The sequence below is a fragment of the Populus euphratica genome, unplaced genomic scaffold, assembly GCF_000495115.2.
Source record: "Populus euphratica unplaced genomic scaffold, PopEup_1.0 scaffold94.1, whole genome shotgun sequence".
Taxonomy (NCBI): domain Eukaryota; kingdom Viridiplantae; phylum Streptophyta; class Magnoliopsida; order Malpighiales; family Salicaceae; genus Populus; species Populus euphratica.
The window spans coordinates 529,904-546,585 of NW_011499977.1; the positions used below are offsets into that span (position 1 = coordinate 529,904).

General features: G+C 28.3%; 1 protein-coding gene and 1 long non-coding RNA gene across 2 annotated transcripts in view; one reads left to right on the forward strand and one right to left on the reverse strand.

Annotated features, from left to right (window-relative positions):
- LOC105139605 (uncharacterized) overlaps positions 1-10,122 on the forward strand; it is a 13,415-nt gene extending 3,293 nt beyond the window's left edge. Inside the window, exons 2-3 of the long non-coding RNA XR_845017.1 lie at positions 8,831-8,838; positions 9,978-10,122. This is a non-coding gene — a long non-coding RNA (uncharacterized LOC105139605). The remainder of the gene's footprint in view (positions 1-8,830; positions 8,839-9,977) is intronic.
- LOC105139604 (exosome complex component MTR3-like) lies at positions 9,755-13,863 on the reverse strand. The gene is made up of 7 exons (XM_011046105.1): positions 13,586-13,863; positions 12,543-12,621; positions 12,315-12,417; positions 12,107-12,227; positions 11,669-11,757; positions 10,260-10,409; positions 9,755-10,136 (listed from the first exon to the last, which is right to left on the reverse strand). Exons 1-7 carry the CDS (start codon positions 13,725-13,727, stop codon positions 10,047-10,049), a joined length of 774 nt encoding a protein of 257 aa, XP_011044407.1. The 5' UTR covers positions 13,728-13,863; the 3' UTR covers positions 9,755-10,046.
- Between the last annotated feature and the right edge of the window lie 2,819 nt (positions 13,864-16,682).

A 16,682-nucleotide genomic window follows, 5' to 3' on the forward strand; every position in this document is an offset into this window, starting at 1 on the left:
CCTGCATTAAAAATAGACATTTACCATAAATTATAGGTATCTTATATTATTAGATACATTATTATAAAACATGTTTTAGTTAAGGAATTATTGATATTTCAAGTGCAAAATGATGATATAAAACCTTGATAAAAATGCACTTTTAAGTACTAATCAAATAACATGCTATCTGTCTCATATATAAAGAAAAAAAAGATTCAAGCATGTGAGCCCAAACAAAATGGGACAAGCAACTTGGCCTAATTTGATAGGCCTAGTAGGGTTTAGTTTTTTTTTTTGTTTTTTTAAATTAAAACTTTTTTATAAATTTCTTCAAAATTATTTTTTTAGTTATATTTAAACTATTGCCCCTTATTTTTTTTATAAAGTTTATTTTAAATGATAATTATTTTCTTATTATTTTTTATACATTTTATTTGTGAAGAGATTTTTCTAATTTATTTATAGTTTTTTTAATCCTTTTTATAAATGAACTTTATTTTTTAAAATAAAAAATATTTATTTTCAGATAATATTTTTTATTATGTAGCCTTGAAAATTATTTTTTTTCATTTATTTTATTCAAGCAATTTAATGTGTGTGTCTATTTCTATTATCATTTGATTAAATACAAATTTATTTTAATTAGTAAATTTAGCAAACACAACTGGGTAAATTTCTTGTAAGATTAAATATCTTAATCTATATATATCTCTTAATTTTTCCTATTTTGTTTTTATTTATCATTGATGATTATTTATTTATTTATTAACATATATAGTTTTTTATTTATTTAATTACACGTATACATAAACTTTTTTTATTTTCACTTAGAATTTTTTTAACTATAAAAACATTTTGAAAAAACCTCTATATATAATTGTTTTTGTTTGAAAAACATATTTATTTAAAATGATTTTTAAATCTAATACTATTGTTTTGTACTGTCAAAAAGACAATACTATAAAACTATGTTATTGATATTTGTTAATAAACTAAATGCATCATATAATAAATAAATAAAATCAATGAATGTAATATTAATTATAAAAATAAAGATATTAAGTTATGATTCATTTAAAATACAAGGACTAAATTTACACCACATCCATTTAATAATTACCATTTAATAATTATAGTTAACATGTAATGAAAGACCTTGGCATTTCACTATAGTAATGAATCGTGAAATGCTTTGGTTTTTTACAATTTAGTCATTAAGCTTTTTTTTAATGCAATTTCATCCTTAGCGTTGGGTTTAATAAGCATTGAACTTTATAATTTGTTTCAATTTATTTTCTATAATGTTATTCTAATTTTATGGCACCTGTTTAATAAGTTAACAATTATTGACTTGACTTTATTTTTTTATTTTTTAATTGATTTTTTTTCTCAACTTCATTTTTTAAAATTGAATTAATTGAAAATTTGGTCATGGCACCGGTTTAATAGGTTCACAATTATTGGCTTGGCTTTCTTCTTTTTTTTTGTTTTTTAATTGATTTTTTTCTCAACTTCATCCTTTAAAATTAGGTTAATTGAAAATTTAGCCTCATATTTATTTTTTATTTTTATAGGGTTATCATAATCTCATAATCTAAATCATGACTTTTGCAGGTTAGCTTGTAAGGTGAACTGGGTTTTTTATGTTTTTTTATAATTGAATTTTTTTTAACGTTATCCTTCAATATTAGGTTGATTAGAAATTTATATTTATATTTTTTATTTTATTTTTTTCTATGTAATTATCTCAGTCTCGTGATTCAGATTTGGCAGGTTAACTCATGGTATTTTTTTAATTGATTATTTTCTCAATTTAGTTCCTTTGACATTAAATTGATTAAAAATTGTGCTTCATAATTTATTTTATTTTTGTTGGGTTATCATGATTTTATGATTCAAGTCACGGGTTAGCCTAATTACCTTAATTATTTTATTTATTTTTTTTAATTTAATTTTTTTAAAAATATTATCCTTTAATATTGGGATGATTGAGAATTAAACTTCATAATTTATTTTGATATTGTTTTCATGAAGTTATCACAATCTTATGATTTGAATCAAGGGTTTGGTCAATTAACTCAAGTTGACTTAGGTGATTTTTTCATATTTATTTTTTATTGATTTTTTTTCAATTATATTTTCAACATTGCATTGATTGAAAATTGAGTTTCATAATTTATTTTTATTTTTTTCATGCGCTTATCACAATCTCATGACTAAGTTTTAGAAAGTTGGCTCGGTTTGACTCAGCTCATTTTTCTAATTAAATTTTATTTTTAATTTGATCTTTCAATATTGGGTTGATTGAGAATTGAACTTAATGATTTTATTTATTTATTTTCTACAGTATTATCAAGGTCTCATTATCTGAGTTAAAGATTTAATAAGTTAACTTGAGTTAATATGAGTTAATTCAAGTATATCTAATATGTTGTTATCTCAATATTTAAAAAATAATATTTTCTTGATATTTTTAGTTAAATTATATTTTTATCAGTTATTGGATTGTTTTTAGACCTGCAAAGTCGATTATGTCATATCAAATCAATTTCTATATAATTGTTTTTGCTAAAAAATATATTAATAATGATTAAATATTTTTTTTTATGTTTAACAACAAATTGAACGGGCTCACAGAATAGCATGGATAATTATCTAGTTATAGTGCTATTTGTTTATGTGACTGTTAAAAAGAATATTGGAGATACTCATAAACATAATATATAAAAATGATTCATAAATCTTAGAAAGCGAGAAACTTTTCACCTGGTATTAATTGGAATATTTTAAACATGATAAGACTCTGAATTTCCATAATCAAGATATTGAGTTAACCATTTATACTTTTATTGAGAAGAGATTTTGGAAAATGTAATACCGATTACAAAAATTGGGGAGTTTTGTTCGATGAAAAAAAGAGGGATAACACAAAGGAGAGTTTAGTGAGGATGTTTTCATGCTTTAAAACTTCTCATGTAATTTATATAATGTTTAATTAGCATTAATAACATCTCCTTAATTTGTTTGTGTTTAAATTGTTTTTTTTAGTATTTTTTTATAGAGAAATACTTTTATTATTGTATAAATTATTTTGTATATCCAACTTTTAAATTTTTGTAGAGAAATAATTTTCAAAGATTTTAAACTTCTCTCTCTCTCTCTCTCTCTCTCTCTATATATATATATATAGTAATGCAAATAAGCCAAACATAGCCTTATTTTCAGAGTGAAATATTCAGATTTATTGGTTCTTTAAATTTTTTAAAAATAATTTATTAAAATAAGTAACCAACTCAAAAATACTTCTTGAAATATTTTCTAAAATGACACCAAGAAATTAAATATTTTCTGGCAATTAACTAAATTTAAAGATTTTTAAATATAAAAAAATGATATTTTTATCTCCTCTTGAACCGTTCTCAACTATTTTTTTTTTATTAATATGATCAATTATACAAATAACCAAACCCTAAGTAAATAAAAAATTGTTAAGCAATTTTACAATTTTTTTATTCGGTTATTTGTAGTAGTAATTAATATCTATGTTGTTACTGCATGGAAAATTAAATACCCTTCCATGAGCAGACATACAGCCAAGAAGTTTCTTGAACCTAACCAAGCACCTTGCTGAAGTGAATGGGAAACACACACACACCCACACACACAAACACACGCACACACACACAACCCCACAGTGTTTAGACACACACACACACACAACCCCACAGTGTTTAGACACACACACACACACAACCCCACAGTGTTTAGACACACACACACACACAACCCCACAGTGTTTAGACACACACACACACACAACCCCACAGTGTTTAGACACACACACACACACAACCCCACAGTGTTTAGACACACACACACACAACCCCACAGTGACAGCATTTAATCATGGCCATTCGAGGGTTGTTTCCCGAAATGATAACAGGCTGGATGTTACACGTTGATGGCTAGTGGAGGGACCAAGAAATCAAAGCCTCAAAAAAGAAATCATGGGTGCACATGCTTTGTATTAATATTTTATTAGTGTCCCGGGTTACGATGTGCATCAGATTATTTTTATTTTTATTTAAAAAAAGTATTAATGTATTGTTGACTTGTTTTTAAATATTGGTGTAATAATATAATAAATGATATTTTTATTTTTAATTATTAAAATAATAATTAAATTTATGATTAATACCATGAGATAATAATAATACTATATAAAACAAATCAAAATAAATTATAAAAAAAATATTAAAATAAAAAAATAAAAAAACTATTCAAGTCAATTTTGTTTAACTTCTTAAACTTGTAATCTGGATCATAAAATCATGATAACACCACAGAAAAAAATTATAAATCTCAATTTATAGCCAACCCAATTTGAAAGATAAAACTGAAAAAAATCAATTAAAAAAGAATAGATAAACAATTCAAGTCAACTCAAATTAACCTATTAAACTCGTCACTTCAATCATGAGACTAGGATAACTTTATAAAAAACAATTTGAAAACATTAAGAAGCTCGATTTCTAAATAATTTAATATTGCAAGATAAAATTAATAAATAAATAAAACATTGAGTTGTTGGAGGGAGCGTAAATGGAAAAAAAATATTTAATTAAAAAATAACAAAAAAATAAATAAATTGAGTCAACCTAACTAACCCGCGATCCGGGTTAGCTCGATTGATATAAACCCATTAAGCAAATTAAAAATGATTACAAAGCCTAATTAAAAAGTATTCAATTAAAAAATAATCCAATAAATAAATAAATTTAACTCGGGTTAATTTATCAAACTCATAATTTAGGTAATGAGATTGTGATAATTCTGTATAAACCAAATAGAAAATATTTATGAAATCTAACTTCTAATCAATTTTATATTGAATGATAAAATAAAAATAAAAAATAAATTATAAAAAAATAAAATAGAAAATAAAACGAGTCCACTTAGACTAAATTGTTAAATCAGTAACTTAAATTATAATATTAGGATAAATTCATAAAAATAAAATTTAGAAAAATTATAAAATATAATTTTTAAAATAACTTAATATTAAATGATAAAATTAAAAAAAAACTAAATAAAAGCATTAGATTATTAAAAAATTAAAATGAAAAATCAAATAAAAAATATAAAGCATAAAATATTATTCTAATCAATAATATTTTATAGATTATGGTTTACCAACACCTTTTAGTTTTTTTTTTTTGGGCAATTGTTAATGTTAATAGTTGTTAATTTTGACCCACAGGCCAGAAATTCAACATATTAGGTTTTTCTGCTCTTTTTTTTTTTTTTTTTAGCAGGTACGAAGATACGAACACAGGAAGAGATACATAAAGTACAAAAGAGGTACTGATCACTGATGGGCATCGGCCTTAGCACCTTCCTTTTTAACCCAACTCATAAATACACGGTCGCTGGATCTATGATTGTCCCTCGAATAGGCACGAGACACCTGGCAAAAACACGGTCTCTTAAGGAACCTCATAAAGCATCAAAAAGATGCTTTTTGGGATGCTACCTCCGGTTAAAAATCATTGTCCATTAATTTTTATAATTAAAAAGATATTTCTTGGAAAAAAAAATAAAGGGTAATTCATTACAATGACATCACTTCACTGCACCGAGTCAAGAGAGTAGAAGTCAAGGTTTCAATCAAAAACCCAGTAAAAAAACGCTTTTAACGTCTCAACTTTCAATGAAACCATTGCTGTGAAAATTGTGGTCAACTTTCAACTTCATCTGTCGGACTTTCATTTTAATTTTTTCTTTTATGATTGTCATGTGATCTTAGAGGTAATTTAGTATTTTAATGAATGTTTTTTTAATTTTATTTTTTTTAATTTTGTTAATTTATAAAATTTAATACTTAATATTTTGATTGCTATTTATTTTATTTTAGATTATTTTTAAGATTGATTTTTTTATAATTTAATTATTCTTAATTTTTTTTGCTATTTCTTTTACCTTATTTTTTTAAATTGATAATTTTTTTCCATTATTTTTTAATATTTTAATTGAACTCAAGTCTACGATTTAACGAGTTATAAATTATAGAGCTTAACTTAAATTTAAGAGATTTTTCAAGTTCATTTGTTTTTGTTTTTTAAGCTCATATTTTTTTATTTTATCATTCAGCATTTGGTTTAATTGGAATTAGCTTCTATTTTTTTATTTTTTTATTTAGAATTTTTCTATTTTTGAAAATGATTTAAATTACTTGAGTTTTTTTATTTGTTGCTTTTTGTTAAATTTAACTCTCTAAAAAAAGTATTTTAAATTCAATTAATTCAATTTTTTTAAATTTAAGTATGTTGTGCACACTCTATATGTATATATATCTTTTGAGTATTTTTTTATTTTTAATATTTGGTTGATTAAAATTGAATTTTCTTTTTATTTTAGGTTTCATGAGATTATCTCGGATCACAAGTTAAACCATGATTAGCGTAGATCGAGTTAATATATCACAATTTTAATATTTTTTTATAAAAAATATATCATTTAATATATTATCATCTTAATATTTTGAAAATATTACATACAATATCCATCAATGTTTTTATTTCCTAACATCTTTACAAATTTTTTAAGGTTAGAAAAAATTATCCTGAATTACTCTAATAACATATAATGTATTGTGGTGGAGCTAGAAATTTATTTGTCTAAGGAAGGTTAATAAATAAACTTAGATAAAATTTATTCACGCAAGACGGATTAAGGAATTGGATTTGGGGCTCAAAAAATTGGATGTATAAAACAAAATTATAAACACACTCAAAGATCAAGGGTGTTTTTTTTGGTAGCGACAACCCAGTGCCATACTATAAAAAAATATATGTGAAAAAATAAACATGATATTATAATAGTTATATTATAAGTAGGATTAATTAAAAAAAATTAAAAAATAAAAGTTACTGCCACATATAAAATTAACTTTTAAATAAGATTAACTTTTAAAGAAGGTGTCATGACATGTAATTAAAAAGCAACAACAATTATTATGAAGATGAGATCATGAAAAGAGACTTGAAATATGAGACGTTATCAGCCTAAACAATTAATTAAAGCATATGAGAAGTTATCAGCCTAAACAATTAATTAAAGCATTAATCAACTAACTTTACAAGATGGATTGCAAGAAGATGACAACAACAATTAACAATCCAACTCAATTAAATAATTTTATCAAATTTTTAGGATTTTTCAAGCCTAAAACTAGCAAGTAATAATTCATAGATGATAGTTTATAAACGATAATGTTATAGGTAATAGATCAATAAGCAATAAATTTATAGGCCATAATAAAATTTCTTTATAATAAGTAAACTTGTAATTTCAATTCAATAATCTAAAAAATACCAAAAAGATATTTTATTATCTAAAAATTTCAATTCAATTCATGGATGTAATCAGAGTAAAAATCACTTTATGAATATAAATATTTAATTTTCTAAGTTATTAAATTTACTTTATATTTAAATTGTTTTAATTATTTCGTTATTTTTTTAATTGAGTGGATTTAATCGTATTGATACTCATATAATTTTCTAATATAAACTTGAAATTATTTAAGTAAATTTAGATTAAGTTCAAAGTTTAAACTAATTAATTTATAACTTTAATCTTAAATTGCAAAGTTCTTTCCATGCACAAATATAGAAGATTCTTTCCACAAATATGAAAGAATCTACATCAAAAAACACCATGTATGCTAACCCCTCTTAGTTCCGCCTTATATATGTCATGTCTTTTCTTTACAAGGGATAGATATGTCTATTTTCTTTTTTTCATAAGGTCATCAAACCACAAACTTTGCTGCATTAGTTAACAGCAAGCAATAATAATAATAAAAAAAATCATGATAATTAAGATGATTAAAGTAGTACAAACCAAGCTAAAATCTCGTCTACAAATTTCCAAGTTTTGGTCTTCCCTTTCCCCTCAAATCTTTCAAATAACGAATCAATACTCGAAGAAAACAGAGGCCGTTGGTATGATTAGGCACGTTAATGTACCAAGAGAGGTTTCGGCAATATTGCTCCCAAGCATTACTAGACTTCTTCTAAAGTGCTGGTATCACGATCAATAATATCCTTGTCAATGGAACCACAAAAGTGAAGAATGTTGATGCTTTCAAGGCTGCAGCTAGCCCTATAACCACATCGGTCATCGTAGATGAAGTGGACATAGAAGAGAAACGCACTGCTCGCAAACGCAATTCCATACATGGGGAAAACTACAACTGGGCTCATAAATGTTGAAAGTAGGTTTGCAAAACCAAACAGTATAGCCGATGAGGAGCTCCATATAGTAACTTTCAACAGCCCTTTCTTGGGTTATTCTTCGTCGGAAGGCTTTGGATTAAACACTGTTAAGCAGTGGTCTAAGAGAAAATAACACTAGGTGAGAAAAGTTATAAACGCTACCATTGGGATTTCATTGTTGATAAATGCACGGCATATGGTGCCTGTGCTATTGAATGTTAGGTAAGGGTATGTGATGGTATGTGTAAATCTCAAGCTTTCACCATCAGTGTTGCACTTGTTGCTAGCAAAAAGGAATGTTGGGTTCTCACTGTTGCAATGATCTGGCACCATTTTAAAAAAATATTGATTTTTGATCGTGATGGAAGAAAAGGGTCGCTGGAAATGATGCCGGTTATTTGCGTGGTGGCCGGAAGGTATAGCTGTGTTCTTATATGAATGAACGGTTTGTGACAATTCCAAGAAAATACATGGAATAACCATGGAAGAGAGGTTCTAAAAAGTGTATCCAACTAAAAAGTTAAAAAGCCACGGCACATATATCTTTCCAGATCTTTTCATGACAGCAGCAAAGAAAGTAGCAGCTTGATTCCAAGGTGAATATGCCCCAGTCGACTCTTTTTTTCTTTTTCTTTTTTGCTTGGAACTTGTCTTAATCAATAAATTGCAGAAATAAAAATCAATCCAAGTTCAGACCAAGAGAGTATTTGTGGCTTTGTGCCCATCACTATTTGGACTTCAATGAAGTTTGAAGCAGGCAACAATTGGCCCGGTAGGAAGGAGGAGTGTGTAAATACCTTTGCTGAAAATAAGCGAAATTTATTTGAAACCGGGAAATAAATTTATTTAAAATAAGGAGGAGTTTGTAGCGTAATTCGTTAATAAACAGGTAAGTCCTAATTTTCTACCTAGTAGAATTTTAATTTAATTTTTAATGCAATAAAATAAAATAATTGCACTATTCATGTATTTTTATGCATTATAATTGTTTTAATTGAGAAACAAAAAGCAGTTGTTTTAATTTATTAACCCCAACTAAATTCTGATTTCGCAAGATGAAAACCAAACCCTCTTTAAACATCCCTCAAAACTCACCAAATGGGATGTAACGTAAATAGGAAGGAGTACATTTTTTTTTATTTTAAATACCATTATATTGTAAATATGGATAGGATTGCAAAAATTAGGAGTTTGAGGATCAAAATAAAAAAACATGTAAACGCGCATTATTTATCCATAGTGGATTGTGATGGGTGAACAAAGATTCACCTATCTATTTCAGTTTATGTTCTAATAATTCTAGCAAGGCAACTAACATCCAAGTTCCTTTGCAAAGCAGATTAAAAGCATTGTAGCCTCAGTTTTCAACATTTTAATGCTGGATTTACCATAAATAATAGAAAAGCAATCCACATGAGAGTGCCAAGGCGACAAAAATGTAACAATTACAGAATAATCACCTTGGTATAGGGAGATAAGTGACCATAAGATGAGACTCGAAGCTACAGCTCCAGCTCTTAACAAAGAATACAATGCAAAAAATTCAACGCCACTCCACTGGTGTAAGAAGCTGGCTTATATGAAACAAAGGCTACAGAAATATATCGATAGTAGAGATAAAAAGGTTAAATGTAGAGACAGGTGAGCATTAATCAGGAAAATTGAAAGTTCTCACAAAAATTGATAAATTATTTGTTGTTTAAAGGGGGGAAGAAGAAGAAAAAGAAAAAACAGCTCAAAGGTGACCTATGTTATACTAGCAACATTACTAGAAAGGGGTTCTTTCTAATCCAGTGAAGCTGAGGCAGCCTCTTTCAAACATGCCCTCATTATCTTGTCCAGCTTTGAGCAAGCATCCAAGCAAAGGTGCATTGCCTGTTCGTGAAAAGCAAAATCAGTACAGCCAAATTGCATACACCTTAGATTGCATACTGCCATGAATGGGATATGGTTTTTCCTATAGTCTGACAAATGATGTTTGCAGTTTAGATGACGCACCTCATTCAGTTTTGCAGTTGACCATTCCCCTGTAACAGAAAGCTGCGTGACCTCATAACGAGAAGGCATGCAAGTGATCATCAGGCTTCCATCTTGAAAACTTTCCTTTTCCAAAATTGGATCAATGATGAGGTTTCTACCAAGACAAGACTGCCAAACAAAAGAATCTAATTTAACAAACATGAAAATTTGATGGGAAACAAATGTGAACTAAACAAACGAGTTCAGGTCATGAAATCAGCTGGATATATCTCGAAAGAAGTAAAGAAAATGCACAGCATTGTAAAGACATCTGAAAGCTTGATGAGCCATCCTTGCACTAGTATGTTTCTGCTGCGTCACCATCAACTTAGTCACAAACAGCCACAGAATATTTCTACAGAGTCAAAGAGCCAAGCAATACCAGGCTATGGAAAAAATAAATGCATAAAGGCAACAAATATTAGTGAGACCACCTAAGTTTTCTGATCTCCATCTATTCATAAAAGCCGGGTCAAAGCACAATCACCATCAATGAGTAGTTATTAAGCAAAGTGCAAAAATTTAAATGTCTACAAATTTTCATTCCAATAACCCAGGTTCAACAGGACTTACTACAAGATGGCCTTTTAAAAGTGACAATTCTGGAGTGAACAAAGGAACAGGCTAAGATGAACAAATGTCAGAAAAAGACAGTTCAATTAATTCCCATTTCTAGTTCAAAATTTGGGTAAACTACCCATTACAAAGTGTTTTACCCCAAAGACTAAACTACATCAAACACCCAAATAAAGTTTCTACTGATTAAGATATTAAAACACTTCTTACTTCTATCAATTCTCAGCAATAAATATGTGAAAATATTAACTAATGCTCAAACTAGAAAAACCCCACATTTTCAAAACAAACAAACAAACAGAGACAGTAAGCGATTGTAGATTTAACAAAATTTATCACATATTGAACTCAATCAGTAAATATTTTGGGTAATGAAGGAGAAGACATATACACAAGCCTAGGGGTGGAGAGAAAGAAAGAAAGAAACCAAAAATAAAATACTAGAATTGGAGATCACATTTGAATAAAGAATTCAACTCCTAAAGGGTAGATTTAAGGGTCCCAAGCATTCTCATCTTTAAGCATTCAGCAAAACCAGTTGGCAGGTCAAAATATTGGAAGAGAACAATGATCAATAACTACATTGCGCATGATTGTTTGTAAGCTCTGAGATTTGCTGTTCTATGTCCAATGATTAGGGTTGGTTTATCCACATCAAACAATAACCACGCAGACTAATTCAAATAAATACTAGAAGATATTTTACTAATTTGCAATGGATAACTGTGTATATGCATATAAAGTATGAACTTCATGATAGATAACAACTAGAGACAGTGTCAGGAAACCTCAAGTCTATGCATGATGCATACCACAGAAACTCCAGCAACAAGGTCATACATCATAATCCCTGCATCCGCCAAGGCAAGGCTTGCACAAGATATTACAACAGGAAGATCACCTGGAAAAACATAATCTTATTGATGAGTTTAAAGGAAAAAAAAAATTAATAGCCACTAAAATTTTATTGAAAAAACAGGCTGTAGAAACAAGCAAGCAAACTTGAAAGGCATGAAAAAGCTTTACAGACTTTGGAAGGTAAACAGAAGAACAACATTTCCAGTATGAGATTTGCATAGCAAGTCATAAAGGTGGTTGTGCTATTCTGCAAACTAGACATGGCATTCTTTTCCAAAGGAACACCCAGGCTAGGCATAAGTTTTCTTAACCTGTCTTTATTTTCATTCTTCACCCCTTTATTCCCCAAAAACAGACCCAGATTTAGAGGTTCGTATGAAAATGTAACTCACTGCCGCCAGATTCTAACACCAATGCAAACACATCCACAGTTGTCTTGGGAAAAGTTTCCAACATGATTGCACCTTCCAAAGCCTTATGAAGCATGGAAGAGAACTCTTTATTATCTAATCCCTAACAAAAAGGGGCATCATATATCAAAAAAGATAATAGAAGTTTGAAGATGAATATCAAAATTTTTATAGATGCATGCTAACATACCAGTCCACGAGCAGGGGTGGCAAATGTGGTACAGCTAACATTGCAATTAAGCCTGCCCACATCACTGTACACCATTGCTTTCTTACTTTCTCTAGGCCCAAACCTGAAGCAAGAAATGGCAGTACAATGTAAAATTAAGTTTATATTATGAGGGTTGCTGTATTAATTATATCTCATATCACGGTTCCATCATGTCAGTATAACTGAAAAAATGAAGGCAATACTCACACAGAAACGATGACCTTTGTATTTCCAAATTCAGCATATGCAGATCCTGCAGCAGAATTCACCGCACCAGTCCTGAAAACTGCAAACGAAAAACATTTCAGTTCAAGTAAATTAGACAACAATCATGCCTGCATAATCCCAAAACAGATAATTTATGTGTATGGTACATACAAGCAGATAAAAAAGAAAAAAGTTGAAATATGAGCTACATTCTCTCTATTAAGAATCAAAATTTCAACCTCAACATCCTTACAGATCCAAAATAAAATTTTCATTTCAGTGCTGACCAACCACATTCATATTTTAGACGGAGGTCATCCATTTGAAGTAGAAATTGATGGAATTCAGCATCTATGGCAAAACGACTCTACTAATAGAACATGAGAATCACTTTCATCCACGGGTGTGCTCAACCCACCACTGAAAAGTTTGCACCCAACAACAAAAGAGGCAGAGAGAGGCGGGCAGTTAGAAAAAGGCATAGCTAACCGATGTAAATATATCATGCCAAGTAAATTAAACAAGATTTCTAAAAAAAGACACAGTAACCTCAATTTCTCGAAACTTCAAGCCTACAGTAAGAGAATTCAAATTATCTAAAAAAACAAATGAAGAACCAGCAACAAGGAACCAATTCAACATTTTTTGTCTTAGCATAACACCATTACACAATCAAAAAGCAGCATCTTTTTAACGGATGATGGAACATAACGATGGAAGATAATAAAATAAAAAATAATTAACAAAAAGAAGCCAAAAAACGGAAATTTACAAATTTTCACACTCATTGACACCCAAAAGCATATATTAACATTGAAACATCAAAGCTGACAGCCCTTCATAAGCAGAGATAGGGAAAGCATGCCAGCATAAGTTAAAACAATCAAATCAAAACACCCCAGAAGATTAAAAGTAAACCCGCTTAAAAGAAGTGACCATTCAGTGTAATCAAAGAAGATGATTAAAAGCTAATTACTACCTAGAAAATTATATTAAAAAAAATAAACAGTAAAAAGAGAGAGAGAAGGGAAATATATATATACAAGCAGGTCGGCACTGGTGGAAACCACGACCATCGGGACGAAGCCAGTCGACATCAGAGTCAGAGAAGAATGAAGAACGTTGGGTTTTCTTGGTGGGAGTGGGAGTGTAAGTGCCTGGGGCAGCACCACCTGTGGAAGCCATAGTGCTTGCTTTGACCTTATTTTTGCTCTGGTTTTTCCTTGGTATTCTGTTCTCGCCTCGCAGCAGCCAGAGGGAAGCAAACACGAGAGCTTTTTCTTCGTAGGCTGTCCTTTTTCTTACGGCGTCGTTTACATGAATAATGAAGCATGAGATTTTTTTTTTTTTCTTGGAACAAAATCCCGTTCACTTACATTTACCAGCACAATTAAAATAAAGACAGCTAGGATGAAAATCAGCTTATATTATACGATCATCGTTTAAAAATAGGCTTTCAGAGGAGGATTTTATTTATTTATTAGTGGATGTCAAAATTCTCCTGTTTGATATGATATCGGTCGAACAAATCCTCCTTTTTTTTTTTCTTTTCTTTTTTAATAACTAACACATGAATGGGGATGAGGATGTATAGCATGCCTTTACCATAAGAACAACTTGAATCTAATTTAGGTAGATCCATTTGTTACACGATAAGATAACACAATAGTTATTATACCCCTGTTTTGTTGCAGGTCATATATTTTCCTACCAGCAAAAAAAAAAAACTTGGATATTCAAGTTTTTTTTTACATGTTTTCTCCCATTAAAAAAATTTAAATAAAAATTAAAAAGCTTGTATAAGCATCTAATCAACTAAAATAAGAATTGTATGTATAAATAAATGAAAAAATATTAAAAATCATTAAAAATAATATTAAAAAAAGATGTAAATCAAAATATTTTACCTCGCAACTTGGAGCATTTATCTAGTTCTGTTTAATAAATTTGTTTATTAAAATAATTTTTTTAATTAATCAAATGATAATAAAAATAACAATTAAAATTGATGAAATAAAAAAATATATTATACAAGGACGAATATATTAAAAATTAATAAACAACTAAAACAAAAGGAGAATTCATTTTAGCCATTTTCACATTTTATTGTTCACCACTAGTATAATGATTATTTTGATATTCTCATAAAAAAATTTATGTTTTTGGATGAGGGTTATTTTAGTATTTATCATAAAGTGCATTAGTTATTAATGATTTGTTTAGAGTTATTTGTATCTATTTAATATTTTGTGAACAGTAAAATAATCAAAATGCTTTCAAAAATAAAAAGAATAGTAGTCTTAAGTAGGCGTATTGAGATATTTTTTATTTTCTATACATAGTAGAATTATACATGTATCCTTTGATGCAAGACATTTAGTTCATTACAATTAGCAGTATTTGAGTTTTTTAGCTTATAATTTATTGCTAATAGTAAATTTGGTTAAGGATCATAATTCCCTTTTAAAATAATAATTTTTTAATTGAAAAGTTATTAGAGCATGCAGAACAAGCACTAATGTATTGAAACCGTCATCCACTTTACACTTATTTGGTTCTTATTTTTTTTATATTAAGGAATTTTTTGTTTAGGAGTATGTTTGACAAACATGTCTTTAGACCTATTTTGATATTTTATCCTAAAAAATGAGTTTTTGCCAAAAAAATATAAAATATATATTTAAAAAAATAAAAGTTTTTTACATATAGCCAAAAATCCAAAAAACAATATTGGATCATGTTTTAAAATTAAGAAAAAACTTCAAAAAAAATTTTTTGCATGTTGACGAACGACAAATATTGCATGAGTTTTACAACATTAAGAATTTTAGTCTATATTTCAAAAAAATAATAAAAACTTATTTTTAGCAAGAAAATTTATTATTCATTTTTAATATAAGAATAAAAAACCTACAAAAGAGTTAATATATAAAATATTGTTAGGGATAATAATTTATTATTATTCACTTTTAATATAAATATTAAAAAAACCATGTACAAAAGTTAATATCCAAAATATTATTAGAAGTAATACAACTTATTTACTTCTAATACAAAGATAAAAACTGTAAAGAATTTTATCTTAAATATTATTTGGAATGACATGATAGCCAAAAATTTCAAGTTTGTTCTAAAAAAATCTCAATGATAATTAAGGACATTTAAACCTATGTCCCATGGTATAAGAGTCATGGACACTCAAAATACCAAGAGGGTAAGTGAAATTTAAATAATCACCAAATCTCTTTGGATTTCTAACTTCAATGCCTTCACAACACATGAGTTGTGAATGACTTACTTTCTTCTGATATCTTTTTAAGTCGAGATCTTTTAGACCAAGTTTTTTATCTAGCAAACCAGGGTTTGCTCATCATAACAAACCCTTCACAATACAGTAACAGAATTTAGAAACACCATTAGACCAAACAACCATAAATAAGGAAAAACAATGCAATTTATCTTAGATAAGGTGTATTAGAAGTGCTAATACCTTCCATTTAGGCAATCAATCCCTTGCCTAAAAATTTTAAAAACTAGTAAGGAATCCTAGTAACCATAATAATAATAGGTGACAACTCGTTATCCAAATAAAGACCTCTCAACCCATCCAGGAAAGGTCGTCATGATATTGCGCTTTCATGAAGGGTGTAACAGTATGACAAGTCTACTAAGAACCTTTGGATGAAGCTTGTTTTGTTTATTTATGCTCTATAAAGATTGATGTTTTAATATTTCTCAACCATGAATGGTTTGCATTGTTGAAGTGCTTTAGCATGCGTTCTCTTATATCCTCTCATGCATAATATATTGGATATGGATGAAAGACATGCATGCATTACTAATATTATTTGTGAGGGAATAGACTATAAAGCTTAAGGTTAGGTGAGAAACTAACAACTTACCTTATGACTTGAGTCAAGATTTAAGTTTATGTAAACCCCAACTCTTCACTACGTGCTTAAACTAGTAATAATTGCTATATATACCATATCATTGCGTGCTAAGCCCTTATATTGCCTTCATGAGGGTGATCATTAGAAAAATAAGATACCTTTTTTAGAGAATAAGTAGTAAACCTATCATTTATCTGACATAAAAAACTAAAACCTATCTTTAAGGTGTATGCTCCATACTATATTT